This window comes from Naegleria lovaniensis, assembly GCF_003324165.1.
Source record: "Naegleria lovaniensis strain ATCC 30569 chromosome Unknown tig040, whole genome shotgun sequence".
Taxonomy (NCBI): Eukaryota; Heterolobosea; class Eutetramitea; order Acrasida; family Naegleriidae; genus Naegleria; species Naegleria lovaniensis.
The window spans coordinates 185,178-197,275 of NW_025407862.1; the positions used below are offsets into that span (position 1 = coordinate 185,178).

Below are 12,098 nucleotides of genomic sequence, written 5' to 3' on the forward strand. Positions count from 1 at the left end.
TCAATATTCTCTGATGAAATTATAATTTACTTCTTCTTCTTACTTCCAAAGATATTCTTTCCAATCGAAGTAAACATTCCAAAGATTCCAGTCTTACCTGAACCACTGTCTGATGAGTTACCCAACAAGGATGACGACTGCAAAGAAGCCTCTTGTACCTTCTGAGTCAGGATGGCATTATTCAGCACACGTTGATCTGTACTATCGGGATCTATTTTCATGGGCTTCATGAGTGGAGAGCGATACAAGTTATTACTCTCCATCGGTTGATCCATTCCGTTATTACTATTATTATTATTGGATGATAAAGTCATGGAAGATGATGAAGATACCTTACTAAAGAAACCACTTCCCGATGATGATGAGGATGATGATTGTTTCCTCAACGATTGAATCATCGCCTGTATACGCTGAACAGCCAATTCCAACAACTTTTCTTCCTTAAACATGAAACAGCACAACTGCCCGCTCGTGAGCGTGAGAACGACGAGTTTGGAGTGGACATATTTTTCAACCTTGTCAATGAATGCAATGGGAAGACAAATGATTTCATATTCGTGCGAAGAGGCGGTCACGGTCGGTAAGTAATGAGCCGATTCATAGCATAAATGATAGTGTCCAATGAAGAGAGAACCAATTTCTGTGATGGCACTTGCGGAAAGAATTTTACGATCCAATGTTTCCTCACTACTTTCCAAATGTTTCAAATGGAATCGATGTAAAAAGTAGTTCTAGAGAAATGTCAAGGTGCCAAGTTAAGGAAAATTTCAATGAGAGTAGTGTCAATATTGGAATTCATAGTAATATTGAAACACACACATAATTTTGAAAAATGTACATTGACACATCAACAACAACACTCACACTTACCTTATCATCATTCTTCTTATACTTTTCTAATTGAGTGGCATCGATAGAACTGATATTCTTCCATTGTTCGAAAGCTTCTGAAAGATCTTTGATAGCCATTTGAGCGTCATCCACGTTGTAGAATGAAACAGAGTATCCTCCAACAAGTTCAATTTTGATCTTGTCACTGCTGTTGTCTTTGCGTTTCAACAATTGAATATTCTTCACAATACTGAAATTTGCTTTGAAACTAAAAGTTGCTTTCACGCCATCGGAAAAACAGTGGAAACACACACAATAATTGAAGAGTAATACTTCTCCAGAAAGGTAGGTTTTGGTTTCTCCTTCCTTGTATGCCGATTGACAGACAATTCTTCTCAAAAGTTGACAATTTGTATTCTTAATTTTGAATTTGGATTTGAGAGCGTCACTGGCTTGATCAAAAATGGAGGGCTCGACTTTCTTGGATCCGCTGACAGTCGAGGCACTTGCTGTTGTTGGAGATTTGAGTTCTTCCATTAGTTGTTGTTGTTCGTTTCCAATATTCTTCAATTGTTGAGCAATGACATTAATGAACTTGGTTCTCACATTGGAATCTGAAAAGGTAATGTAGCGAGTGACAGAATTGTCCTCACTTGCAATGGTGAATTGAATTCCTTTTGTAGATAATAGACCCTTATTCAATTTTGCATTTCGAATATCTTTCAAAAGGAATTCACGAGTTTTTCTTGAATATTTTGCTTCTAAAAGTAATCTCAATTCAGTGACATGAATGTCGTAGGGAGTCATTTCATAGATACCATTCAGTGAGACAAGAATCTCTTCGTAGCGATCATTACTCTCGTCGTCATCACTTGCTCCTTCAATGGGCTTCAAATTGAATACTTGAATGATACGTTCCTTTTCAGCCTCTCGTTGATGTTGCTTGTAGAAATTAATGGCCTCAGGATCGTGTTTGGTTTTCAAGATCAACAAAATGTGATGCTTTTTCAAAGTATTTGTGAAATTCAAGTTTGGATATTTCACATACTTTTCATAAATATTGATCAATTTAGAGGATGAAGATTCGTAGAGAGAAAATATTCTCTTCAACAAACGAGAGTTCTTTTCTAGAGTATCTTCAGAAATTCCAGTATTGGGATCATCGTCATTTCCACAAAAATAGAGACCAATGGCCACGTGACATGATTCCATTAAATAGACTTGTTCCACAGTGAGGAATTTATCCTTATCCAACTCAATATCATAATTTTCAATAGGAATGACAAAGGTATAAAGCATTTCAAAATTGACAATATCCAACACTTTCTCAATCAGTAATTTGAACAATTGATCATAACAATTTTCAGACAATAATTCAAAAGCAGGAGTTAAAATCGGATCAATAATGTCCTCACTCAAAATCTTGTCAGAATCTTTTTGTAACAAATCAAGAGTAGCCTGCTTGGACAAGGGTCTGGTAACACCTTTCTGTTGATCCATCACTTTACGAGCATTGTTCATAATTTTTTCAAGTGCCTTTCGAATTGGAATTCTAAAATTGGATGCAATAATTGCAAGTAGAGATTCAATGAGAATATCCAAAGAATTTTTTAACTTTTCCAACTCGGTCATTTGAGCCTCACCGACTTCATGATACTTTTCTAACGACTTTTCAAGAGATGTATCATTTTCAAAATCAGTGACCTCGTCATCATTGGGAGTCTCCTTGGATTGAGAAACTGCTTCATCGTGTTGTGACTCCTTTTCTTGCTCTTCCATTTTCTTCTCAATTTCTTCAGAGTCTTTCATGGCTTGTTGTTTTTCTGTGACTGATTGTAAAATATCTTGCAATTCTTGCTTTGAAACCTCAATGTCATTTAACATGATTAAAAAGTCCTTAGTAATAGTAATTTCAGAATAGGGCTCATCCACATGATCGGTGCTATCACTGTCACTGGTCTTCTTCTTGAAGAGTTGTAACTTGTTTGAACTCTTTTCACATTCATTGGTCACTAAACTTTGTTTGGTGTTTTTCGTCAAGACAGAGACTGCCAAGTTTTTCACCTTATTGGCATATTCGAATGTGACTTTGCCAAGCATGGTTGTAAACAATTCTAACAAGTGCTCATTGAAAAATTCCAATTCTGATACGAAGAGCCAAGTTTCGTGTGCCGTTGAGTAGAAATCAACCACGCTCGTACTATGTTTCACTTCTTCATTCACAGGTAACCAATTATCCACAAGAATGGATTGTTGTGCACAATTAGAGAGTTTTTCATACAATTCGGAAATGAATTTTTCTTCATAACCTTTCGAAATGACATGAACATCCAATAGTTCACTCTTCTTGGCACACAAATCAGTAGAGCATGAAACAATTTCCTCCAAAGGTTTCAATTTGGCACAAAAATGAAGCATTTGATATCCAGTAAAACCATTCTTGGATTCTAGGTCTGCGAAATCCTTCTTGAACAATTCATAATAGATCCAATTCTTTTGTTCGTATTTGATTTCTTCTGGAAAGATGGAAGAAAAGTCATAGAGACGATCGAGTTTGAAAGTAACAATTGGAATCATGGAAATTAACACTTTTGCATTGAATTCTTCTGTTTTGAAGGCCTCCATTTGTTGTTTCTTGAACGTTTCATAATCGAGTGTAAGGGCTTGATCCACTAATTCATTCAATGTTGTGATATATTCTTCATAGGAGCGTTTTTTGTGTCGACACAAAATGGTATCATAAATGGTGAGTACATTCTGAAGAGCTCCTTCTGGTTTTCCTCTTGGAAATTTGTCTTTGAAATTCAAAATAATGTCAAGAACCTTCTTTTCAGTATTTTCCATAATCTTGTTAATTTTCTCGATTTGCTTCAAATTGGTTTCTACAAGATTGGTTGCAGTGTCATAACTCTTTCCAAATTGATCGGCAAAAGTGACTAGGAAACGAACATTTCTTGAAAAGACATCCAATAAAGAAATTTCAGCATTGTGATTGGACAAGCCAAAGAGTAGATCAATTTCCTCCAAAAGCCATTTGTGGACTGGAGTGACCAAACTATTGTCCAATTTTGGAGCAAGAAAAGCTCTTCTCAACAACACTCTCTTCACTTCATAAATATCTGGGAATTTGTAACTTTGTAAATTAGCTTCAATCTTTTTTGTTTTTTCTCGTAAATAGGTCTCCCAGTTGCCATGAAAGGCAGGAAAGTTTTGGTAATTACCTCTCAAAAATTTGAGTGAAATTTTTCCAAGAGATTCCGTAGCATGTTCTGGATTTTCAATGGTGAAATCTAATGAAATTGGAGAGTTCAAAGCTCCCCAATTGGTCATTGGGAACAACTTGGAAATGAGATCATTGACCTTAATTTTGACAGAGCCAATTTCCTTCTTCTTCAAACCTGCAAACTTGGCATACACAAAATGTAAAGTCAGTTCTTGATTTGATTCGTTAAAAGATCTATATTGGAATTTGTCATTTCATGATATCATGTGTAATATTGTGATTATGTCATTATTTCAAAAATTTCACATACAAATTTCACAAACTTACACCTTAATCGTATCCTTAAAATGCAAATCAAAGGTACCATTGTCACCAAGTTTTGCTTCCATATGAGGTGACTCGAATGTATTGATTGCCTTCTCTTCATTATTGACTTTAATCTCTGAAGAATGAGCCGTATTCACACGATACAAAATCTCGGCACTTTCATGAACCTTGGCGAGAGCTCCCTTCTTTTCCAAACTCACATGATCAATTTGAAATTCCAATTTCGAAGCAAACTTATATTTTCTTCCACTTTTAATGCTATCCAAAATGAGATCAATTTCCTTAATCTTGTTTTGTCTCCAAGTTGCGTAATTTTGTGGAGTTTTGAAATCTTGCTGTGAGTACGGTAATTGTTGTTCTTTAGAAAGTAAAATTTTTCTTAAAAGTAGAAAATCCACACACAAATCACTCGTTCCATTCTCTGCATCGATCGTGTACAATTGATTCCAAGTCTTTTCAACATCTTCCTTGGACAAATCATTTTGAAATAATTTCAACACATGATCTTGAAGTTGGGCGAGAGACATTGGAACGTTTTTTCCTTTTTCCGAGTTGCCTGTCAGAACACCACTACGATACTCTTCGGGAACCACATGAATTGGTAAATACATGGTCAACAATGAGTAATACAAAGCATCTTTCAATAATTGACATGAATTTTCTCGTTCTTTTTGATCATCTCGATCAATATCGGGATCACAAAGATTGAGAGAAACGTCTTCGATGGATTCCGCATTTAAATTGGATCCTCCTTCGATGGAGGAAGAGATGTTTGGAGTGTGTTTGAAAGAACCTCCGGTAAAGTTTTCAATGGAATCAGTACTTGCGTCGTATTGTTTTCCATGATGACGTTTATGGAAGAGAATATGGGAAGAGAATTTTTGAGCTTTGGCTTCTAATCGTTTGATGGTACGGAGAGAGGCCTTCATTGGATGAGTTTTTGTGGTTGATGAGAAGGAACGTGATGGTTTTGATTTTTTGAAAGGAGCGAGACAAGTTGGAATCAAGTGATGACATTTGGCATCCAAGGTTCATTGCCCACCCTTGCTCTCTACATGTGAAAGAGCTTTCACAATACTACTTTGTTGCTTGTATCTTTCACTCCTCCACCTGGAATTTCAAATTCGCCCTTTTGATTACAACATGCACGAACCAATCACATCAAGAGATTCTTGCAGCGAAATTCTCACCTCAAAAATTAGTTTGAAAATAAATTTCGCGTCGTTGAAAAAAATCCTCTACACCTTTCTCTCACCGCTCTTACTCCTCGCTAGGTATTCCTTGTCGGATCCTTCATACACGAGAACAAGAGAAGTCTTATTGTTGCTTGCTCAATAGTAGTAGTAGTAGTTAGAGTCGTTTCTTTTAATAAGAACACCACACATATCAAACAACAGAACTTTCTGTATGCTTGTTGTTGAACAACAACCAATAAGAGAAAACCGAAGGCAAAACAAAGAATTCTTATTCATCTTGAATAACAATGTAAGTTGTTATTTTGGAAGAGTAAATTTTGATAATCTGTGTTCCGTAATTATAAACCATCTTACGATGATGGTACCAAAATACTTGTGATGATGGTCATTGGATGATGATTATTAACGGCCCGCACTTTCATCCCACGATGAAATTCAAAAAACAACCGATTTTTGGAAATTTAACCGAAATATTTTATTGCGCGTCATCTTTATCTGAATGATATTCTTTTACCAAAACGCACTTTTGAATACCTTCTCTCTCTCTGTAAATATTTGTGTCTACCTTTGTGATGTTGTTCTCTTCGTTTCTCAACCCACTTCTTATCAATGATGACATGTGTGTGTGAATGCGCATTTTGACAACCCACCACCTGTTGGTCCGTACATCATCTATTATGTCTTTTTCAACACACAACAGGCCATCCTCGAACCAGCCTAGCATCGCTCAACAAGAAAACGGAGAGCACAACCACCATCATGAGCACAACTGTTGTAATCACCACCATCATCATCATCATGAACAACAACCTGTCGATGTTTCACCAACAGTTGAGCACTCTATCGTTAATGGAAAGCCAATTCTAGTCAATTATGCCGAAAAGTATGTCAAGCATGTTGATTGTGAATGCTGTGCTGATGCTGGCTTTGAAGGTCCAGAGAAGAGATTGGAAGTTGACTTCCGTCCAAAGAAGAGTGATTTACCAGCCTATCAAGAATACTTGTCTCATCATAATCAAGATGCTAATAGCAGCGAAGAAGAAGAAACAGCTAATCCAAATTACTACAATTTGATGAATATTACTGATGAGACTTGGCAATCTATGCTTGATTTGGCTTGTTGTAGAATCCTTTCAAAGAAGGAGAACGAACACTTTTCTTGCTATGTCTTGAGTGAATCCAGCTTGTTTGTTTTCAGAAGAAAGATTGTCATCAAGACATGCGGTACCACAACCTTGTTAGGAATTTTAAAGAGAATGAAGGAAATTGCAGATTCCCAAGGTTTAGAGGCTGAGCTTGTTATTTATAGTAGAAAGAACTTTGTTTTCCCACACAGACAACCACACCCACACTCATCATTTGAAGAAGAGTTGAGATATTTGACTGAGGAATATCCTGGTGGTGAGGGCCACGTTGTTGGTTCGGTATTGAGTGACCATTGGTATCTCTATATTTGTGACATGCAAGGTGTTGATGACCAAATTAGAAAGGATCCAGACCAAACTTTGGAAGTTTTAATGCACGATTTAGATCCTGAAGTAATGAAACAATTCATGGAGGCTTCTAGAAAAGATAGACCAGCTGGTATGACTATTGAACAACAATCAGGTATTGATAAGTTGCTTCCTGGCTCAGAAATTGACTCATTTGAGTTTGACCCTTGTGGATACAGTATGAACGGATTGTTGGGTAAATGTTATTGGACAATTCACATTACTCCAGAAGACCATTGCTCATTTGTCAGCTTTGAAACTAACGTTAAGAGTTCCAAAGTTCAGTACTATTCTGAGCTTATCGAAAGAGTTATTCATACTTTCCGTCCTGGTCGTTTCACAGTCACATTGTTTGCTGACGATCACTGGGACATTAGACATGAAGACCATACTCTTCACAGAACACCAAGCACAGATGATCATACCACCTTATTGGACAAGGAGTCATTCCAAATTCACAACACCAACTTGTTAAAGACATACAACGCATTCACCAACTTGGCATTGGGAGATGAATACAAATTGAAGAGCAAGACATTCTACGAATTTACTGGAGGTTACAATTTGACCTTTACCAACTTTGCTAAGATTGTCAACAATTAATCCGCCAATAATGAATCTTCTAGCTCATTCCTCCCACTGCGTACACAGTATCAGGAAAGCCCTTTTTCTTGAAGTGTTAATGCTGCTCTCACTTTACTTGTATCCTCTCCTTGCCAAGCTCAAACTAATTATTCGTCACCAATGCGCCCAATGTGATTGTTTTGTGTCTAACAATCTGCCAATAAAAGCAAAATTTTCAAAACACGATTTGTTTTACTTGCAAACACCAATGGTTGGACATCCAAAACGTTGGCCATTGATTCAATTGTTGTTAGGTTGTGCACCTTCAGAACTCTGAGTTTTCGTTCGATTTTGTGATGGGCGGTGCTGGTTGTAGTTCTTGGATTTGCCTCCTCTCGTGAATCCACCACGTCGTTCTTCTGTTCTATTGTTGCTTGCTCTACTGTTGTTCGAACGCTGAGAACTGTTGTCACCTCTTGCATTGGAGGCCTCTGTGTGACTTCGTTTTTCACCACCAGAATATCCTCCTCGGCCTCGTCCATGCATGCTGCCTCCTCGTTTGTTCCCCTGTCCTCTGAACGTTGATTCCAACTTTTCAGCTTGTCTCTCTTCATATTTTGTCTTCTTTTCAAGAAATGCTTGTCTCTTCTCCTTCTTCTCCTTCAATCGTTCATCTCGTTGTGCATTCATGTCATTCATTTGTTCTCTCGTTATGACAGTATACTTGCTTTCATATCCAGGTAACACCACTTCAATCACAGGATACTCCAAAATGACCAACTCTTTCAAACACTCTCGCAAACACAGTGTTGAATCTAGAGCATAGTACAAGGTCTCACTCGAAGGTCTTCCTTCAACCTTAATAAAATAAAAAAATGCGTCGTCTCTCAAAGGAGAGTCCCGCTCTTGGTTACACTGATTGTTAGGGTTGCTAGTGATTTGTTGTTGTTCCTCTGCTGCAGTAGGTTTGGAATTTTCCAATCCGAATGATGAATCTTGACTCGTGCTGGAGGAGGAGGAGGATTGTTTAAACTTCTCAAAGTAACTCGTGTACTTTTGCATTTGATCTCTTGTTTTGGCACTACCATTCATGTTCTTATCAAAATATCGACTCATACAATCACAAATTTTCAAATCCTCGGAGAGATGAGCCTCCACCACATGACACGGCTCACCCGTCTGATGATCCAATTCATTCACAAATATAAATTCCAATCTCCAAAAGATCTTGTCCAGCTTTTTGTTGTAATAGGAGGTATTTTGTTCTCGTTTGGACATTCCTTGAGGCATGAGTTCCATCCGAATGCCTTTCTGTGTGGCTCTATATTGCAATTCTCTTACTTTTGGATGATGATATTGATAGGTGTGAGAATCAATCTTTTCTAAATCTCGTTGTCGGGACCAATGAAAGGTTTGTGATTGTAAATTCTCTAAAAAGTTGTAATCACTTTTTAAATGTCGATCATTGAACTCCTTTAAATCAATGTATTTTGTGGTGTCTCGTTTTCCGGTGCATTTGGATGTGGTTTTATGATTTTTAAAACATTCCATGGAACAATACTTGATGGAACAGCCTGGACATGTGTATTTGGATTCTAAAGTGGAACAAATTTGGCATGGAGGAAGGATTTTTCGAGTGTTAGTACTGGATTCATCGTCATCATCAGTGTTATCATCTTCTTTGGGGAGATTAAATGTTTCATTGATAGTATTTTCATTATCGGTCATGATAGTCTCGTTAGATAATTTTCGCTTTTTAGAATTTTGCTCCAACACGTTATTTTCATCCACATGATTTTCATGTTGTGGTTCCGATAATGTAGTTGTGTCATTTCCGAATGTTTCTTCCTTGTGTTCGTCGTCATCGTGTTCATGCACGAACAGGGTCGAATTGTCATGTATTTGCATTTTTTTCTTGAAGTTCAAATAATTTGTTTTGTCGCTTGCTTCAGTTAACGCGTTAAAGCGACTCATCAGATTTATTCATGAAATGCTCCTTGGTGAGTCGAACAATGCGTTTCAGGTGACCAATTTTCTTAATGCCAATCTTGTCTCGAAAATCGTCAGAAGTGAAATTTCTGATTTGATCCATCGTGGTTAAATTCTTTTTCGCAAAAGGTTTACAATACTCTGCCAATTCTCCATTTTGTGTTAAAAAATCTTGAATGAGCACTTCTCCTGGGGATAATGTTGAAGGAGAATTTAAGGGAGAAAGAATCTCTTGTGGTTGTTGTTGTTGATTATTACTGAGTTCAATCAATTTCTCGAGCACAAAGGTTTTAAATTCTTGAGTCTTTTTGAAATGAGGCATAATTTCATTCTTGAACTGCACTTGAACATTGATGAACAAGTCGTCCAAACACTTTCTCATTTTCAGAGCCAATTCCTGGGAAATTGAATTGGAAGAAAGACAATTACTACCACTGACAGAAGTATTGCTTGCAATTGCGCTTGGGCTTGTCGATGACATTGGGGTCAAAGGACTCGATGCTTGTGGTGAAGCTGAATGATTACTTCGAGGTGAGAGTGTTTGTGCCTGATTTTCACTGTTGTCACTGACACCACTCTTTCTATTCTCGTTATATGGTGCCTTATTGTTGCTATTCATTGTTGTTGCTTGCATGTTATGACCAACTTCATTAAGCTCCTTCCAAACAGTTGTAAATTGTTCTCGAATACAAGCAGGAACATTCATGCATGTCATACTGTCAAAGCTTAAAAATTGTGTGAAAATCTTTTGGAACTCTTCCAACAACGGTGTGGTTGAATCATCGCCATTAGAATACCCTCCTTGTCTTTTCTTTTTAAATTCCCGAGTAGCTTCCATATAGAGCAAATACTCTTCATTCTTTCGTTGTTGAAGATAGGAGCGCAATATCTGCAAGCCTTCATCTTGCATCTCCATAAGGTTATCAATTCGATTGTACTTTTTAATGGTTTCTCGTATTCTATTGGAGGAGCTGTCCTCTTCTTCGTCTTCCTCTGTGGTTGAAGTAACTGCCTTGCATGCTGTTGGAAATGTTATAAACTTGTTGGTACTGCTTGATGTTGAGGGAGTATTTACATAAGAGCTGTTAGTAGATACATTCTTGGATGGAGTGTTGGTTAAAGACTTGAATGCTGGTTTGGAAGGTAACAATTGTTGAGAGGTTGTTGAATTGGATACAGCTGAATCCGAGATTCTTGATGTCGAGCTCTTGGAAGGTGTTGATGTAAGAGATGATGAGGATGAAGCCAACACGCTACTTGATGTTGTTGTTGTAGATGAAAAGAGTATTCCCGAAATGGAGGTAGAAGAAGTTGAGGAAGAGCTAGCCTTACCAGTGCTCTTGGAGCTGTTTGAAGAAGACGATGATTTCTTCTTACTTTTCGAGGATGAAGTATGAACAGCGATCATGGGACTGCCATTACGAATGTAATTGGTAGGAGTAGCAGTAGTATGAGGAGGAACCATTCTTTTGCTTGTAGTAGCTACTGAGGAGTTGCCAATCTCCGAGAGTGCTGAATTTGTTGAAGACCACATGAATCTCGCAATGAATTGTGTAATCCACTCGAGCTATTTTTCGTTCTATAAAGTTTGAGAGAATACTGATATTACAAGACAAGCGTCCAATATTACCAATTCATAAACACAGAGATAGGCGTTATACGGGAGAGGCGACACAAAGCAGATTTTTGTTATTTGTTTTGTGTTTGAATGGAGCAGTACTGAGAATGACAGATCCAAAATTATCATAGAGATCAGAATCCATGCAATTCCGTGATTCTGGATCGAGTTGAGAACTCGACTGATATGACTATTTGTAGCGCTTCAAGCACATTAAAAATCTTTTCGGTTCATGATAAATTCAACCACTTTTTGACCATTTGCGGCGAAGTGGTGTTTTAAAATACTTTGTGGTTATTCTTGCTGGGGATGAACTGCTGACAAAGTACCATCAGGGTATGAGCTGTAAACAAGATCAAATCGAGGTATTAAAAAGTGATGGAAGTCTTGAGCTCGCCCTTTCACACATCCGGACTCAAATTGTAAAAGACCCTTTATAATGTGTGATGGATTTAGCAAGGATGACCTTATTGAAACTGTGGTACCATGAAAAGAGCATGTTGACAATTGCATAATTGGGTATCTCTGAGATTTGTGTCGCTGAAAATCCTTTTACCAACAGAGAAATGACAATAGGCTCATAAATGGTCTTTCTTCGCACCAACTTTCGTTGTATACATGTTGATTTACGATTTGTGTGTTTTGTTGGTTCAAACTGAAATGTTGTTACAGTTAAAAGCAACACCTCCTTACCAACAGGTGAAGAAAGGATTGAAACAATTAGAGACTTACTTCGTTTGACACACGTTTATGATGGTTTAATGATGAAACGATTATTCGTTCATTCGAACAGGGGCATAGTTCAATGGTAGAATGAAGGATTGTGGTTCCTTAGACGAGGGTTCGATTCCCTCTGC

At 37.5% G+C, this 12,098-nt stretch overlaps 4 protein-coding genes across 4 annotated transcripts; 1 reads left to right on the forward strand and 3 right to left on the reverse strand.

Annotated features, from left to right (window-relative positions):
• Nucleotides 1-26: 26 nt before the first annotated feature.
• Nucleotides 27-5,310, reverse strand: C9374_010116 (uncharacterized protein; the record flags this gene model as incomplete). Its single annotated transcript, XM_044685625.1, has 3 exons — nt 27-731; nt 871-4,288; nt 4,382-5,310. The coding sequence occupies 3 exons, from the start codon at nt 5,308-5,310 to the stop codon at nt 27-29; spliced, it is 5,052 nt and encodes a 1,683-aa protein (XP_044544286.1).
• Nucleotides 5,311-6,254: 944 nt separating this feature from the next.
• C9374_010117 (uncharacterized protein) lies at nt 6,255-7,673 on the forward strand (the record flags this gene model as incomplete). The annotated part of the gene is made up of 1 exon (XM_044685626.1): nt 6,255-7,673. One exon carries the CDS (start codon nt 6,255-6,257, stop codon nt 7,671-7,673), a length of 1,419 nt encoding a protein of 472 aa, XP_044544287.1.
• A 261-nt stretch (nt 7,674-7,934) lies between these two features.
• Nucleotides 7,935-9,542, reverse strand: C9374_010118 (uncharacterized protein; the record flags this gene model as incomplete). Its single annotated transcript, XM_044685627.1, has 1 exon — nt 7,935-9,542. One exon carries the CDS (start codon nt 9,540-9,542, stop codon nt 7,935-7,937), a length of 1,608 nt encoding a protein of 535 aa, XP_044544288.1.
• A 52-nt stretch (nt 9,543-9,594) lies between these two features.
• Nucleotides 9,595-11,088, reverse strand: C9374_010119 (uncharacterized protein; the record flags this gene model as incomplete). Its single annotated transcript, XM_044685628.1, has 1 exon — nt 9,595-11,088. The coding sequence occupies one exon, from the start codon at nt 11,086-11,088 to the stop codon at nt 9,595-9,597; it is 1,494 nt and encodes a 497-aa protein (XP_044544289.1).
• Between the last annotated feature and the right edge of the window lie 1,010 nt (nt 11,089-12,098).